This window comes from Microcaecilia unicolor, chromosome 1 (assembly GCF_901765095.1).
Source record: "Microcaecilia unicolor chromosome 1, aMicUni1.1, whole genome shotgun sequence".
Lineage (NCBI taxonomy): Eukaryota > Metazoa > Chordata > Amphibia > Gymnophiona > Siphonopidae > Microcaecilia > Microcaecilia unicolor.
The window spans coordinates 689,032,719-689,051,447 of NC_044031.1; the positions used below are offsets into that span (position 1 = coordinate 689,032,719).

The 18,729-nt window shown below is 40.7% G+C and overlaps 1 protein-coding gene across 1 annotated transcript in view; it reads right to left on the reverse strand.

The window, feature by feature from the left end:
• TLN2 (talin 2) overlaps positions 1-18,729 on the reverse strand; it is a 523,010-nt gene that overhangs the window by 223,570 nt on the left and 280,711 nt on the right. The window contains 6 exon segments of the mRNA XM_030188409.1: positions 4,127-4,255; positions 6,207-6,341; positions 13,726-13,839; positions 14,540-14,632; positions 14,634-14,654; positions 17,351-17,476. Of these exon segments, the coding sequence (XP_030044269.1) occupies positions 4,127-4,255; positions 6,207-6,341; positions 13,726-13,839; positions 14,540-14,632; positions 14,634-14,654; positions 17,351-17,476 (618 nt within the window).

Here is an 18,729-nt window from a genome sequence, read left to right on the forward strand (position 1 = left end):
AAAAGATTTCATTAGGGCAAAAAGTATGGTATCTGCATAACTAAAAGGACAGCTACACAACAGGGGGATTTACAAGAAGCCGTGGACAAACCAGAACCTTTTTTGGCAAATAGCTTTTTTGACCAATATCAACAAACTAATAAACCAAAGATTTTAACTGCTACCTGATGGTGCCATACAACTTATTAGCTTCTATTTTCTATTCCATGAAGGAAATCACGTAATACACTTGATTTTAATGCTGATGGGTAACAAGACAAGCAGCACACATATGCTTACAATCTTCAGCTAGCTAAATGTAGCCGACAGGGGCTATTCAGTCTCTCACATTATACCCAGCTGCAGTTTGTGTGGGAGATCTCACTCATACTCTCAGACAGGTTAATTTTTTACAAACTGTATGAGATCTAGGCCCCTATTTATTGTATTACAAAAATATATAAGAATAGCCAAACTGGGTCAGACCAATGGTCCATCTAGCCCAGTATCCTGTTTCCAACATTAGCTAATCCAGGTCACAAGTACCTAGAAGAAACTCAAATAGTAGCAACAATCCATGCTACTAATCTATCTCAGTAACAGACTATGGACTTTGTTATCTTTTTATATCCAGATATGCTAACCACTGTTACCACATCATCTAGAAATGAGTTCCAGAGCTTAACTATTTGCTGAGTGAAAACATATTTCCTCCTATTTGTTTTAAAAGTATTTCCATGTAATTTTATTAAGTGTCCCCTAGTCTTTGTACTTTTTGAATGAGTAAAAATTCAATTTACCTCTACTTGTTTTACACTACTCAGGATTTTGTAGATCTCATTCCTATCGCCCCTCATCCATCTCTTTTCCAAGCTAAAGAGTCCTAACCTCTTTAGCCTTTCCTCATACGAGAGGAGTTCCATCCCCTTTATCATTTTGTTCGCTCCTCTTTGAACCTTTTCTAATTCTGATATATCCGCTATATAATATTTTAAATATGTTAATTCTACCTAAGAAATAAAATTTTCATCAGAATGGAGTTTCAAATCCTCAGATTTAAGTGTGTGTAAAAGTTTCATATAGTTAAGTGAGTATAATCTAATTGGTCAGAAATTTGAATTCCTAGGTACCCTTACTTTTTAACCTTTTTCTGTATCCCTTCGTGGCCCTCATTCAATCCACTGGTATTTCAGCCTATTTCTATGCTGACAATATCTTTCTTATTTATCCTACCTATCCTCATTCCCCATCAATCATCTCTCTTCAGAACTGTCTTGACCTGGTTGCAAATTGGCTATCTGGCCACAAACTAGTATTAAATAAGGACAAAAATGTTGCCTGCTGGTTTTCTGGGACACTTGTGTCCATAGAAGGAAACTTTTCAAAATTATTGGGAGTGCAAAACTCAACAGAAATTACCTCTCCCTGGACATAGTCAAGATATTTGTTCAATATTGAGGGTGCTCAAGCACCCACAGAGTTAGCCTCTATGCTTGTGTCATCTTCCTCCCGATAGCCTTTTCCGCACCCCAATCATTCTGGTTACAAGTTTCTGTTACTAAGGGATCATTCTTGTCTATTTGCTTTCGTTTTTGCCCCAAATCTCACACTTGTCTAAGGTTAGTTTCCTATTTTCCATCAACCCCGAGCTATTCAACACTTTTGCAATTACAATACTTTCCATGCATTGATTCTTTCTTCCTTCATGACCCACCTCGATTACTGTAACATTGCATTTGCCTGTCTTCCATGCACTTAACTAAAGAAACTCCAAACTCTCCAGAACACAGCCATCCATCTTCTCTGTTATGCACACCAAAATGATCACATCACTGGTTACCGGTCAAACAACAGATTATTCATAAGGTGGCTAAGCTAACATTTAAAGCTCCAAGACTGGGCACCTCAGATTACTTATCTTGTTTCACAATTCTATACTGGCCCACTATACTCCTCTGCTCCTTGAATGATCACCGTCTTGTTTTGCCAGGCCCCAAATCTGCCAAGTTGGAGTCCATAAGATACACAGTCGTCTTCTTTCATCATTCATTTGAAGTGGGTTTCCTCTCCATATCCATTGCAACCTTTAAAAGCGAACTGCAGACCTTGATTTTTGGACAAGTCTACGAAGACTCGGACTGGCTGGGGTCACCTTGCAGGACGGCTCCGTAAAGGGGTGGGGAAACCCGTATTATCGAAACAAGATGGGCGTTCATCTTTCATTTCGATAATACGGTTGGGGACGCCCAAATCTCAACATTTAGGTCACCCTTAGAGATGGTCGACATAAATATTGAAATGGTCAACCTTAGACATGGTCGTCCCCGGTTTTCGGCGATAATGGAAACTGAGGACGCCCATCTCAAAAATGACCAAATTACATTGGTCACCCTCCAGCATTCAAGTACTACAGACAATTTTAATGACAGGCTACAGATCACTAACAGAAGATCAGCAATTTCATGTATGAGTTCTTTCAGTACCCTAGGGTACATACCATCTGGTCCAGGTGATTTACTACTCTTTAATATGTCGATTTGGCTCAGCATGTCTTCCAGGTTCATCAAGATTTCTTTCAGTCCCTCCACATTGTCACCATTTATTTACCTGGATTTAGCTCACATCTTTCTCTGTATGAGCGTGAGGTGAATTAAATTCAGGTACACTACGTATTTCCCTGTCTCCTGAGGGCTTTGAATTTAAGGTGACAATTCTATAAATTGGTGAATCATTTTAGGTACCACAAAGGGTTGCACTTGGCGCCAGTTCTGTCATGGCTAAAGGGCACTCCTAAGCCAATATAGAATATTAGTGCAAAGCTGCACCGGTGTGCCAGAACTTAGGTGCACCAACTTATAACAGCCCAATGGCTGGACTAAGTGCATCATGTCATGCATGCAACTGATAATATTCTGTAAGTTGGGCACATTGCTTAGTGACACACTCATGCTCCTCCCACACATACACCCCACTCACAGTTGCAAGCTAAGTGATTTAGATGCAGAATTTATAGAATAATGTCTATCATTCATGCGCATAACTATCAATTATTGGTGACAATCATGCATGTAAGTGCTACTATTCTATTAACTAGGGACACTATTGGCACCTAAATTTAGGCACCAGCTTAAAAGAATTTACAAGTACCTGAGGCAACGGAGGTTAAGTGATTTGCCTGAAATCACAAGGAGCAGTAGCAGGATTTGACGACGGCTTCCCTAGTTCTCAGCTCGGTAATCACCACTAGGTGGCTACTCCATTCTGCTTAAGGTTTTGCAGTTAACATGCCTTAACAGCAAGAGTGAACTCACAGTAGCTGCAAAACCTCTGCAGTAATTGTAGACAATGTTCCCCACGCTTGAGGGGAAGGGAGTTATGGTTGACTGCGTTCTGCATAAGCAGTACAACACTGGAGGTGTAGCAGATCATTCCATGTTACCTACTTCCCTGCCTCCCCCCAACATGAAATCCCACATTAGGCATTTACTGACAGATTCTATATAGCTTGCCTAGAGATTTGTGCTCAAATCCAGGCATATTCTTTAACAACGCATGCAACTTAATTGGCTTAACAAGGTAGTCAGCATTGATAACAGCACTTTTCAAGCAATAATGAGCACTAATTGGCAATAATTAGAATTTACGCGCACAACTTGTTAAGTGCATTCTGTAATGAAATGCACCTAAATTCTAATGTGTGCAGCTCAAAAGAGGCATGGCTATAGGCGGGGAAATAGGTGTTTTGTGGGTGTTCCAAATTTTACACACATAGTTATAGAATATGGCCCAGTGCGTGTAATTTATGCAGGGATTTATGCCACATTTTCATTGGTGTAAATGGAGGTGTATAGTTTTAGGTGATGGGATATCAACTAAGCATATTCTATATACCGCGCCTAAATCCTGGGGCTGCTTATAGAATACACAGGCGGAAAAGTTTACCCGTGCAGAATTTTTAGGCGCCTTATATAGAATCTGGCCCTTAATGCAGCATGTTAACTTTTTTTTGAGCTCCACATTAATAGTTAACATGTTAAAAAAAAACAACATATTGAACACATAACGCAGTTTAGAAAATAGGGGCCTTAATGAATGAATATTACAACCAGCTGTGTGGAAATAGCAATATTATTAAGCATGAATTTACCGTTTCCCCTGGAAGTGGTTTCAACTGACCCTCAGACGAAGCAAGCTTGGCATCCTGAAGTTCATTTTTTAGTGTCTGTACTGTGCTTAAGGCAGAGTCGATTTCCATTGGGCCACAAGCTTCGTGAGCCTTTTCACAAAGCAGAAAAGAAAATCAGCATCAGCCTCTGGAATGCAGTGTGTTTCTTACTCACTAAGCAAACATTCCCACTGTTTATGGCTACAGAAGCCGGTAATGCAGGATACTCTCATTTTACATATATACCACCACCACTATTTGTGCTTACAACTGAAAAACAAAAGTAGCAGTCCTCAGACAAGGGAATTTCTGGAGCTTAAAAACAACACTTCATAATCAAACAACTCTTTATGGTATTCCCTGCATACAGAACAAAGCAAAAGATTAATTTGAGGTGGAAAGCAAGAAACACAAATTGTGTTATTCTGGAGCTTCCATAATCCACTACTGGTAGAAGTAGAGAAACCATCTTCCTCCAGAACTACTTAAGGCCATTACTAATGGAAGATGAATCCAGATTACTCTGGGACAGTGGCGTTCCTAGGTTGGCTGACACCCGGGGCGGATCGCTGATGCGCCCCCCCCCCCGGGTGCAGTGCCCCGCCCGCCCCCCCACCGGTGCAGAGTGACCCCCCCACCCCCGGCAAAAGGCCACCTCCCCCCACGAAAGGACACCCCTCCCCCCCCCCCGGCGAAAGGAAACACCCCCCCCGGGTACATTTTTACCTGCTTGGGGGGGGGGGGGGGGGGTGCCGCGCGCCTGTCTGCTTCGCTCGTTTCATGCTCCCTCTGCCCCGGAAGTAACCTGTTCCGGGGCAGAGGGAGCACAGAACGAGCAGAGCAGACAGGCACGCGGCACCCCTGCAGCGGTGTGCACCTGGGGCGGACCGCACCCACCGCCCCCCCCCCCCCCCAGGAATGCCACTGCTCTGGGATTCATTCTTTGATACTCTGCTTTCACTGGGGCAGGATATTTCTTCCCTCTCCCTCCAGCTGGCAAGAGGAGAGCAGCATTTCTCACCTGTATCTGCTGGCTTCTGTCTGAAGTCTGAACATGTGTGGTTCCATAATCTCTGTGCGTTCAGACCACACTGAAGCCAGCAGAGGTGGAGGGAGATGCAGATAAAAATACTGCTCTCCTCCTAACAATGGGAGAGGGCAAAGGAGTTAGAGATAATCATACTGAGACAAGTTGAGAAAACCACATAGGCAGATTAGTCACAGGCTCTGTATTCGCCTACAATAATCCCCGGAACAAGCAATATTCATAATAGTGAAGGGAAGGAAGAGAATGGGACTTGATATACCGCCTTTCTGTGGTTTTTACAACTACATTCAAAGTGGTTTACACATAGTATATACAGGTACTTATTTGTACATGGGGCAATGGAGAGTTAAGTGACTTGCCCATAGTCACAAGCAGCTGCAGTGTGAATCAAACCTAGTTCTCCAGGATCAAAGTCCGCTGCATTAACCAGTAGGCTACTCCTCCACTCCACTAAGATATTAGTGCCAGAAATAAGTATTCTGAGAAATGCAAATACACATTTAATTTCATTTTAAATGAACCATGCTAACCCGAAGCAAGATTTCATCTCTGCTGCTAAAGCGCCATAATCATTCTCGTATCATTTTTTTACATTAAGGGGTAACTTTGTAATGCACGTGAGCATGTAGAGCTGCATTTTATTAACTCAAGTAGGCTTCTATAAAATTGCATATCTGTGCATACAAAGAATATAAAAAGAAATACAATGCCTATTATATTTCATATATATATGTAGGAATTCCCAGGGTGAGAATAGTACTTATGCACCTTTTATATGAAACATGCATGCAAAATGCCAATTCTTAGCAATACATACAAACTTACAATTACACCAGTCTTGGAACAAACGTAAAAGTTTCTTTGCCTAATTTCCCTGCAGTAATTTCATAAAGCAAACAGACACCTATGTTGGCTTTATAATATAAGTGCAAAACGTGTACCTATATGCTTTTCCTATCTGAATATCCATTTATAAAATCACCCTCCATGTGAACAATTCCCGAAGAAACTGACCTTCTGTGTTGCAGTTCTTAGCTCAGCCAAGCTGGTGGCAAGGTTCTTGGCACACTGACTTAACTGCATCGCCGCAGCTTGGTCAGCTACTGTAGGTACTGCAGCTTTAGCAGATGCCACCATCTTATTGCCAGGCTGGTGAAAAATCAACAGAAAGGTTGTAACTCCGAGAGAGACAGTCTATCAATATGGAAATGAATGTATACATTTTCAAAACAAACCAACTCCAGTGGCCAATACAAAGAGCATGTAAATTAAAGGCATTTAGAAATGAAAATGAGTTGTCAGTCTATCATTAAAAAAATTAAAATATGTATGTACTACTTTAGTGGTATGAAAACATGCAAAAGGAGATCTATTTGATATTTTGCTCAGACACTGTGGTTAACTGTGTATGCAAAATTTTGGTAATTTTGAATTCACTATTACAAAACCCACACACATCCACCTTGTGATATCATATTTATCTCTACCATTTGATTGTGAGTTCAATTACTGTATATCTTTTATATTTCATAAAGGTTAGAAGGAAAACTTGCCATTTTTGAATGACTGATTTCCAACACAGAGAGTAGACAGAATGAGTAATGATCTATGAGAGCTAGAGCAGTGATTGAATGCTTGGAAGTTAAGATGCAAGGTAATAAAGTGTATGCATTAAGCATTTGGGGAGGAGGAAGAGGGGTTAAATCTGAGGGAAAGTATACAGTGGGAGGAAGTGGGGAAAAGCTGATATGCACCAACCAGCACATCAAGCTTTCTTGGAAAGTGTCCAATGATTGACATAGGAAAACATACAATTAGGGCCTTAGGCAACAGCCAGAATTAGTGGGATCTGGGGTGCATAGGAAGAGGCATAATCAGTGTGAAAAATAAAAGATCAATAATGCATCTGTGCAAAAGACAGTGTTAATTCTCGAGTTTGTATCTCTGAAAGATTACAAATAAGCCAAACAAGGTCCATTTAAAGGTAACCAAAATGGTGCAAGTTTTACACAGAAGTCAAAGGAGAAAGGAATTATTATTTATTCTTTGTTTGCACTTACTATATCACTTTTGCTGGCGCACAAAACAAAGCGGTTTACATTCTAATAAAATAAAACAATAAATGACAGAGAAAAGGAACTCCAATAATCAATAGGATAGGTGGGGGAAGTAAAACACCACATATTAACCAAACATATACAGCCACATAAGGAGAATAAGAAACAGCAAGATATATGGGAAAGGGATAGGAGACACCAGAAACACCTACTCTCACTATTATCCAAAGGCTTGCCTAAGCAGCCAGGATTTAATGGCCATTTTAAATTTGAGGAGGGATAATTTGCTACGAATTTCAAGTGGAAGATTGTTCCAGGTGCAAGAAAATAGAATGCACTATGCTGAGTGCTTTCATGTTTAGCCAGTTTTGAGCCAGGAAGGACCATACAGTGGTCATAGATGGAACGGAGTAATCACATAGGAGAATAGGGAATTGTCAGGGAAGCTAAATATGGAGGCAATCCAAGATGGAAGGCTTTGAAAGCGAGTAAAATAACTTTGTATTGAATGTGATGAAGAATAGGTACAGTCAGCAATTTTTTTTTTTTTTTAGAAGAAGGGAAACCGAATTGTACCTTTTGGCATAACAAATAAGGTGAATAGCTGTATTCTGAAGGGTTTGGGATTTTCTTTTTCAGTAAGTCTTGCAAAAATGATATTAAATGATATTGCAGTAGTCTATTTTAGAAATCAATAAAGATAGGACCAAGCTGTGGAAAGAATCATGATCCAGAAAGTTATGCACACATCTCAACTGTCTGAGAATGAAAAAAAAAAAAAAACAGGAGGAGGGAAGAGATATGAAGTGTGAATGATAGCTGGGAATCCAAAATTATACCTAAGTATCAAAAGGACAGAACTGGGGTAATATTAGTACCAAAAAGATGAAGATGAGGTGTTGGACCAACAGGACAACTTGTGATCCAACATGCGAAAGTCTTGTTAGGATTAAGGAGAATCTGATGAGTGGCCAACTAATGAGCAACTGCATCTAAACAATTTTGTAGAGGGGCAATGGAAGAGGTGACTGAGTCAGTGGAATATAAAAGCAGAATGTCGTCAGTGTATATACATGAGGACAGAGAATAGCCAGGGACTGAGAAAAAGTGTAGGGAGTAGTAAGAAGCTGCAATCGAAAGAGAGGATGCGACTTTGAAAGATTAGTTAGAAAAAAAAGAAGACAATCAGTTTAGGACAGTTTCAGAAACACCCAATGTTTGTGAAATACATACACCATAGAGAAAAGAAGGGATGTGGGAATATGGTAGTCATGTAAATACTTGAAAGGTGAGAATGCATGAAGAGGACACTATTTTCAAGAGATAGAAGTTGTAGAACAGGGGCCAAGGCACTGAAGGTCCCAAGGGGTAGGGGACTCAGGAATGCCCTCTCTAACCTAACACTTGCAAAAAGTGAAGGGAGAGCATAAGTACAATTTAGGAGAACCAAAGGGGTAAGCTGGACAGAGTACCAGTTATGACCTTACATTTGGGCTGTATAAACTCATGGGAGAGGTACAGTATAGGAAGTGAAGTATTTTTGTAGAAGAAAGTAGAGCAGAACCTTGAGGTGATCATATCCAACAATCTTGAGGTGGCAAAACAGGTACAAAAAGATGCCAGAAGATGCTTGGGTGCAAAAGAAGAGGCATGGGCAGCAGGAAAATGGAGGTATTGATGTCTCTGAATAAGTTTCTAGTGAGACTTCATTTAGAGGGCAGTGACTAAAATGATCAGTGATAGTTGTCTTAAAACATATGGGAACAGACTTAAAGATCTCAATATGTATACATTGGAAGAAAGGCAGGAGGGGAGATATGATAGAGATGTTTAAATACCTCCATGGCACAAATGCAGAGGAGTCAGGCCTCTTTCAATTGAAAGGAAGCTCTGGAACAAGGGGGGTCATAGGATGAAGGTGAAAGGGGATGGACTCGGGTGTAAACTGAAGAAACACTTCTTTATGGAAATAGTGGTGAATTCATGGAATGGCTTCCCAGTAGAGGACGCAATGTGATGAAAACTGTATCTGAATTCAAGAAAGTATAGCACAAGCACATAGGATCTCTAAGGGAGAGGAAAGTATAGTAGAGATTAATAGTTGGTATGTATGACAGAACAGTGTTTTTTTAAGCCTGTAAAACTGCCTTAATTCTTGAAGTGTATTTCTCTAGTTTGGCCAGCAGGTGGTACATGTTTATATTTAAAGCTGTTTACAGAGAAAAGACATGCAGTGATGTGCTGATTGGGCTGGAGTCTGAAGCTACCCAGAAGTTACTGGTTTTGTCTTCAGTCTTGGCCAGGAAGAAAAGAGAGTAGGATCTCTTTGCTGAGGTTCTGTAAACAGTTATATGTCCTGATCTTCCCAGGTACTAGTTAGATAGTATACAAATGTTTAGATAGTGTTATAATTGATCCATATTTCAGTTACCTGTTATTGTTCTGCTGATCGCACTTTTTCTGTTTCACTGTTCAATTTTTCAGACAATAAACATTCCTTTTAATTTATTGCCTCTGCAAGTCTGGACTGATAAAGAATCCTGGTGGTTTGTGTGTTGAGTCTGTGAGTGTTTTCTGGGAACTGTGGGACCACTGGGAGTGTGGCCTCCAGTAACCTAGAAATCACTGGGGATAATTTGAGAGCAGGAGACTCACCCAGAGGCAGCTGTGATCCTGTCGGTGGGAGGAGGGTGCTAGTATAGAGCACAAGCAGGAGGTGCAAGCAGACTTGAACTGTGCTGGGGACAGACCCTCTAAGTGGCCGTGGGGTAGCTCCAGGTGGGTGGCTAGGCATTTCGCAACAGTATGGATGGCCATATAAGGGTTAATTCTATAAAGAGGACACTAACATTTATGCGCTAATACACACATAAATGATTATTTATTTGTACACTTGATATACCGCAAATTAATCCTGGATAGGCGACTAAGCAGTTTACACACACAAAATAAAAATTCTAATTAATGCTGATGAAAAGGAAGGAGGAGAGTGTAAGATGTGGGGAAGGCAGGCTAGGGATAGAGGCATACGAGAGGGGAAAGGGGGGCAAATGGGAAGGAAAGAAGGAAGCTGAACAACAGTACAGGGTTGAACATAAAGGAGAGAATAGAACAACATGAAAAAGCAGAATCAAAGGACTAAGAGAATAGAAGAGACCTCAGAAGCGCTTTAAGTGACTGTAAAAGCATAGGCGATTTAAGGGCAGATTAGAGAGAGTTCTAAAGCTTGGGACCTAGGTAATTAAAGGTGCTATCCCGGGAGAGGTGCAGGGCTGAGGGTGACAGGACACAGAGAAGGTTATCAGAGTTGGAATGAAGACTGTGGGAAGGGTAATAGGGGGCAAGCAACTTGTTCGTATATGCTGGAGCAGTAGGAAAGCAGCATTTGAAGACTAACAGTAGTAGCTTGAAATCCTATGCTAATATTATACAGAGGTATGTAGAGGCCTACTTTCCTTTATAGAACACCTGCCACATAGATACCCTCTAGGCATCTAAATATAGGCATAGTAACATAGTAGATGACGGCAGAAAAAGACCTGCACGGTCCATCCAGTCTGCCCAACAAGATAACTCATATTTGCTGCTTTTTGTGTATACACTACTTTGATTTGTACCTATGCTTTTCAGGGCACAGACCGTATAAGTCTGCCCCGCACTATCCTCGCCTCCCAACCACCAGCCCCACCTCCCAACCACTGGCTCTGGCACAGGCACAGACCGTATAAGTCTGCCCAGCACTATCCTCACCTCCCCAGCCCTGCCTCCCAACCCCGGCTCTGGCACAGACCGTACAAGTCTGTCCAGCACTATCCCCGCCTCCCAACCACCAGTCCCGCTTCCCACCACCGGCTCTGGCACAGACCGTATAAGTCTGCCCAGCCCTATCCCCGCCTCCCAACCACCAGCCCCGCCTCCCGATCTTGACTAAGCTCCTGAGGATCCATTCCTTCGGCACAGGATTCCTTTATGCTTATCCCACGCATGTTTGAATTCCGTTACCGTTTTCATTTCCACCACCTCCCACGGGAGGGCATTCCAAGCATCCACTACTCTCTCCGTGAAAAAATACTTCCTGACATTTTTCTTGAGTCTGCCCCCCTTCAATCTCATTTCATGTCCTCTCGTTCTACCACCTTCCCATCTCCGGAAAAGATTCGTTTGCGGATTAATACCTTTCAAATATTTGAACGTCTGTATCATATCACCTCTGTTTCTCCTTTCCTCCAGAGTATACATGTTTAGTTCAGCAAGTCTCTCCTCATACGTCTTGTAACGCAAATCCCATACCATTCTTGTAGCTTTTCTTTGCACCGCTTCAATTCTTTTTACATCCTTAACAAGATACGGCCTCCAAAACTGAACACAATACTCCAGGTGGGGCCTCACCAACGACTTATACAGGGGCATCAACACCCCGCACGCTGTTATGTCTGCACATATGCATGTAAATGCCAAAATCTGCCTAAGCACTATTTCGTAAGAAGAAATTAGATCTTACCTGATAATTTTCTTTCCATTAATCTTTCCCATTATTCAAGAACCTGTGGATAGTTGTGTCCATCAACAAGTGGGTGGAGATAAAGAACTGAAAACTGAGCTGAGAAATCTCTCTCTTGGTATCCAGTCCAGCTCTTAAATATTTATGTAGAAAAGCAGTTAAGGAGAAACTCAGAATAAACCCAACAACCTTAAACAACTTGCTAACCTAACACTAACCAGACGAGCACACGTGTGGACCTCTCTCATCTCTAGGCAACCTGTAGAGATCAAGAGAAATGCAGGAAGCACCATACAAAGTGACAGTCATTATTTGACTCATTACATTGCACCGACTAAACATCTCAGAAACCTCGGCCAGGCCTCTGGAATAGTGGGAAGGTCTAATGGAAAGAAAATTATCAGTTCAGTTTTCAGTTCTCTGTCTCCACCTGTTGGTTGATGGACACAACTATCCCACAGGTTCTGGAATAGTGGGAAGCTATGTAATGGAACTAAGGAAGTATCTCTTACCCAGAGCATATTTCACAGGTGGGAGTAGCCATAGGTGGAGTCTAAGCAGAACATAGGTGGGAAACATACAATCTCCAGCATTTAGGTGCTAGCACTTACAACCAGGTCTACAGTGGGCTAAAGTGCTTACACGTAAAATACAGCCACATATATTCCTGGTTGTGCTATCATTCTATACAGGTAAGTAGGGGCCTACATTCCATTACAGAATAGTAGCTACATAGACACCCTCCAGACACCTATATATAGGCACACATAGAATTGCCCTCATAGTTTTATCTGCCATCATTTTTTTTGTTTCCTAACAGGAATAGTAAGAATTCAACGGATTTCCAAAAAAGGCATTAGGACATCTGCATGGAGCAAGCACCATGTTTCCAAGAGTATACTTAGGATAACTTTCACCAAGTGATCAGAGAACATGGAGAGACTGGATGTTTTTGACATTGGCTTCACTTGGTAGCTGCATGGATTACCAGTAAACCTGAACCTGTGGCAATGAAGGTGGGTACCGAATTTAAAATTTTGGTCTTGTAAGAATCCTAAAATCAGAAAGTCTGAAATGTACTACTAGTGGTGGAGATCAGCATTTTAACTGTTTCTGGGCTCATTTGGAACTTAAATGGGGAGAAGTGGAAGGAAAACAGCTGAAAGTCCAGGTGAAAGGCATAGGGATAAAGAACTGGAGTTGGGTTGAATAGGAGAATTTACATGATCACCTACCTAAGTGGATGTCAGAATATGATAGTTGTATATTAAAGGATCTTAACTGGGCAGACTGACTGGGCCTATTTGTTAGGTTTGTTTTTCTTAAAATAATTTGTTTTAGATTACTAAGGGCTCCTTTTACTAAAGCTGTGGTAGTGATTTCCATGTGGCACAGAAAAAGGAGCCCTAAGTTTGAAGATGGCTCCTCATTACTGTTTGGCGATTCATTTTGTGCTATCAAATATGTTGTCGGAAAATTCTCTTCCCACTGTAAGAAAGAGGAGATTTGCTGATATTACCGATTTCCCTGCAGCAGCGAAGTACCTCCTTCAATGTAGGCGCCTTATAATGTGTGCGAATAAAATCTGTCAAGACTGGTCGGATAATGATCTGCCTTGAATTCTCACTGTGGGAGTCCTTTTTACTGGACGCCTTCTAAAAGGGTAGAAACCTGCTATTTTCTCTGGGCAATAGTGAATCTCACATGGCTTATGTTAAGGGAAAATCCGTAATAGGATACAAATTAGTCGTCAAATGAGATAGAAACCCCTCGACTGAACCTCACGTCACTAGTTAAAAACGTGCCCTTGAGAGATTTTGAAGTTAAGAGCATCTCTACTGTAGTAAGAGCAGCTCCCATTAACCCACTGCTTAAAAATGATAAATTCCATCATATTGCATATAGACCTGAGAGCATTTTCACTTTATACTTAAAGAGACTGTAAAGATAATGGAACAGTTCCTATGATTTTTACCTGAAGAAAATTCTGACTGCAAATTATAAGCGCCAGTTGAGCACTGAGATCTTCTGTTTGAGCTTGGCTTCCTCTCACACCTTGCACAAGCTGAGGAATATGATCTGCGACAGCCTGTAGAAGAAAATGGATCCTTCACAGATAAGAGTCAACATTTTACAGGTTTTTTAAAATGGATTTTCTCAAGGAACAACTTTCCTGAGCTCAACTGGTTGCAAGCTTATCAAGCAATGACACCTCAGCTTACTCTGGTCTCCACCTTATTTTCCTCAAAAGAAAGATGATTAGGAGTTAAAATTGTAGGTGTTTACATCACTTCAGTTTTCTTAAGTTAAACATACTGGATGATATTCAGTGAACTGAGTCCACCTAAGATAACCAGTTGAATCAGCTGTTTATCCTTAAGTAGATTTTCTGTCTACTGTGCTTACGTCAGACTGCTGAACATATAGTCATAAAAGGTTTCAAGCTGTCCTACTTTTAAGCTGTCTTACTTGATGTACTTATTTATTCTTAATATTTATTACCCACTCTATCCACAGTTCTAGTGCAATCCAGATAACTTTTTGGCACACCATTTGAACACCTCCTCCATTTAACTGCATCACTTTTGAATGGACATCACAATGTCAGACTCAACAGCTTCTTGAAGTAACGCATTCTGTAAATGTTTCTGTCACCCCAACTGCCAACATTCATAGAATAGAGGCATCTTTCAATGTTCTTAATGTTGACGATGAAGTCACCACTGGAAAGTGATACACATTAACCAAATAAAAAAAAAAAGGTCTTAGTTTTCAATGCAAAGACATACCTTGCAACTCTGAACCAGTTGCTGGTGGGCGGCTGTGTTCTTGTTGGAAAGAGCTGCATTCTGGGAAGCAGCGATGGTTTGGGTTGCAGCAGCCCGCTGCCTGTTTAGCTGCAGCCTTGAAAGATATAAATTCAGACAGCTCATAAAATAAGTTGGGCTGTGCTGGGTAAGAACAAAGACCCATCGAACCCTTCATATTCTACCTATCAGGATCCCAAAGAGTAAATCCATTTTTTGTACTCACTCCCAGGATTAAGCAGTGGCCTTAGAAATAAACTATTCTAGATATAATAAACTGCATAAATTAAAAAAAACAATATTCTAGATATATGAAAGAATGAAAATGTTATTAAAATTGCATAAATACCCAGTGTGTGCAAGAAGACATTCTCAAGACATCATTTCATAAGAAAATTTACAAAATCCTAGCATGACTGAAGTTAAACCTGCACTTGAGTACAATCCACCCAGAATTATGTTCCTCAGACTGCATGCCAAAAATGTATTACTATTGGACACTACTGGAGAAAAAAATATATTTATAAAAAACCATTAGCTCTAAATTTTAGAAGCTGCAAACTGATCAAAAGCCATCCTATGTGGTGCATAATATAAGATCCATAACAAACTTCATACACTGACACATTCAATACAAAATGCTTAACAATTCAATAAAATCATGGCTTTTTTTGTGCCGGTACATGTATTGACATGTACCAGCACAAAAAAAGCCATGTACTGACATCTTTTTTTTTTTCCTGTAGACAGGACTGGCACCAGGAATCCTTGCCTGGTGAGCAGCAGTGGGAGGAGGGGAATGAGAAAGGAGTAGCAGGCACAGGACTGCAATTCTCACGTGTGCACTGTGGGATCTGCTGATCCACTGCCCCTTTGACATCAACTTCCTGTACTGAGGCAGGGGACCAGCAGAGCTCACAGCACTCGCCCTAGCACTACCACCATGGCCTGCTTCTTCTTGCTTTTCCCCCCACTGCTGCTCGTCAGAAGAAGCAGCAACGGCCACGGGAGAGAGGCGGGAGAAATGCTGGATAGAAGAGGGAAAATGCTGGATGGAAAAGGGGGTATAAGGATGCTGGATAGAAAGATGGGGAGGGAGGGGTTAAATACTAGATGGAAGTGGGAAGGAGAGTGGGGCAGATGATGGAAGTGGGGAGGAGAGAGGGACAGATGATGGAAGTGGGGAGGAGAGTGAGGAGAAATGCTAAATGGTAGTGGGGAGGAAGAAAAAATAATTTTATTTTTAGCTTAAGTTAAAGTAGTGGGTAGTTGTGTTATTTTTTTTGTTTTATTTGTAGTTAATTTGTAATGTAGTAAATGGAATATGTCAGGTTTTTAAATTTACATCTGCTATCCTTATAGCAATATAAGGGGAAAATATTTTTGTTTTTTTCTGATGTTGTCCTGTATGTAGAGTCTGGTTTTTGGGGGCGTCAGCTGAATTTTAGTCTACATTAGTTTACGGTCATTCTTAGGGGTTCTTTTGTTGGACCTAGGGACTTGTGTAAAATAGGTGTGGCTACTATAGGGGTGGAACCATAGATAGTGACCCTGCCCTTAAGGTTGGCCATGTACATGTACCGGTACATTTTTTCCAACAAAAAAAAAGCACTGAATAAAATATTCAAAGTTCCCTTTCTAAGCCTGTAATAATCATAAACGCATTTTAAAATTTTGGCTGGTAATTTTCAAAAGTGGGCACATCCATGTAAAGCTGATAGCTACTTTCACCCATAAGCTTTGCATCAGTTTCCAACTGGAAGGAAATACGAATATTTTCCCTTTGAAAAGCATACTAGAAAAATATAGCTACAGCACCTTTTTCCTTCTGGTATATTTTCTCTCAAAAATGATGTCCACTGATCTAAAATATTATCAATGTATGCTATTTACCTCAACCAATCTAAGACCACTCCAGGAATGCTTAATTTATACCATGCTAAAATTATGTGAGTTGTTGATCCTGGTGGATATGGGTATAGACTGGGTAATTTTCAGATAAATCAGTTTCTGGATAAATGAGTTATAAGAACTGCCTTCCTAGATAGATAGTAGTGAGCCCCTTGTTTGGCCTGTAATGCTCTCTTTAGACTGAGAAGTGATTTGCTTTATAATTTTCAGGCTTGTGTAGACTGAAGCAAAGCAACAAAACAGGAGACAAACACTCTGCAAAATCGACACAAGCAGCAGCAGAGGTAGTCCAGAGAAGGAGAAGACTATCAAAGGTTCACCACATGTAACTTTATTTTGCAACGACCTGATTTGGCCAAGTTTTGGCACTCTGCCTTCGTCAGCAAATACTGACACTCACTCACGTGCGGTTGCGATTGTGGTTCCACTGGGAGCATATATTTATGAGCCACTTGCTTTTATTCATATCGCAGAGTTTGCTGACCCCTGATGAAGGCAGAGTGTCGAAACTTGGCCAAGTCGGGTCACTGCAAAATAATGTTGCATGTGGCGAACCTTTGATAGTCTTCTCCTTCTCTAGACTACCTTTGCTGTTTGCTGCTTGTGCAGATCGAAAACATTTTCTCATTAGCATGTCCTGAGAGACCACGTATTCCTCTGAAAAGTCCCAACAGGGATCAGAATACATTATAGACCAAGCTTTTGAGCTATTTGCTTCTGCAATGGTTTTAGTACTAAATACTTTTCAATGTTTAGGACAAAATGCTACTCCAGTTTAGTGACACTGGTGGACATGACTAGACATGGATATTGGTTGTATTCACATATAATTAGTTTCACTGGAAACCCAATTGTCTCTTTGCCACATCCACCTCCTCTCACCTCCAGTCGATTGACAATTTTTTCTTGATGCATTCTGAGCAGCTGAATTGGTTGCAACCGTAGACCTTCAGCAGCTTCCCTCAATCTCTGCTGCTGGTCTTCATTTTCAGGGTTAGCTGCAGCTCCCTTAGAAAACAGAGCACAGAAATATCCTCACATAATATCAAAGAGGCTAGACTTCCAAGAAATGCCACTGCATAGAATTTTCTTTGTCCAATCACTCTGGGGTCAATTCTATAAAGTGCAGGCATCAAAATACAGCATACTGACCGCAAATTCTAATATATTTGGTGTTCTAAATACTAATGTAATTTGGCATTTACACACTAACCTTTAAGTGCACCCACTTATGTTATATCAAGAGAAGGTAAATGCACATACCTAAATGTAGCACTTTAGCATGTAAATGGCACTATTCTAAATGTTTGGCATGTACATACTGTGTCCATGCACCTCCCCCTCTGCCCGCCCCCTTGGATTAACATATGGAACATAGTTGAGTGCACGCCTAGCACTTACATTCATGAACATTACACTCTCATGTGTAACCGCTAGTATTTTATAAGCTTGGTACTCATATAGCACTTACATTTATGCTTCAGGTTACAGAATTAGGGGTCTGTGTTTTAAGATGCTTACTTTTAAATCTGCCAAGTGGAGAGTTAATCAAGATTCCCACTGGTCATAATGGTTAAACCAGTATCCACCGAAAGGTGGCTTGGGAAAAGGGAAGGGGGATGCTCTTCTAGACTGTTATTTTTAAAAAAATTTAAATTGTAAACAGCTCTGATATGCTATACGAAGCCCTGTATAAATAACCCAATCTTTCATTTTCTTTTCTGCGTCTCACTCCTGCTCATGTTTCGATTTCTTACAATTCAACAGTGAAACAATACAATACAGCTAATTCAGTTCAGAATTTATCTTTTGGTTACAATCCCTCTCCTCTCAAGTCTGTATTACAGTTCTTGTACAATACCAAGAGCAGCAGACTTACTGATCTTTTTCTGGGGTGTGTCTGGTTTTGGGAAGTAATGCTGGTGATATGTGTTTTCCATAATGCATTCTAAGTGACTCACATTAGAAAACTCATTTCTTCAATTAACATCAGGGAGTAAACTCACATCTAACTTTTACCATTTCTTACTGAATGCCTTTGAGACAAACTTGCTCCTTACTGTTAAAAAAAACATTTTACAGAAGCAGAAAGTTAATATTTACTATTTAATAGTTTTAATTTTCAGGCAAATTGAAGGATAATGATAATGGGAAACAGTAATTCCTGTGTCTGAGTCTAGAGTAAGAGCTGCAAAGATCCAGCTACATGTCCAAATATTCTGAGAGACAGACTAGTGCACATACAAAACTGTATATCAGTG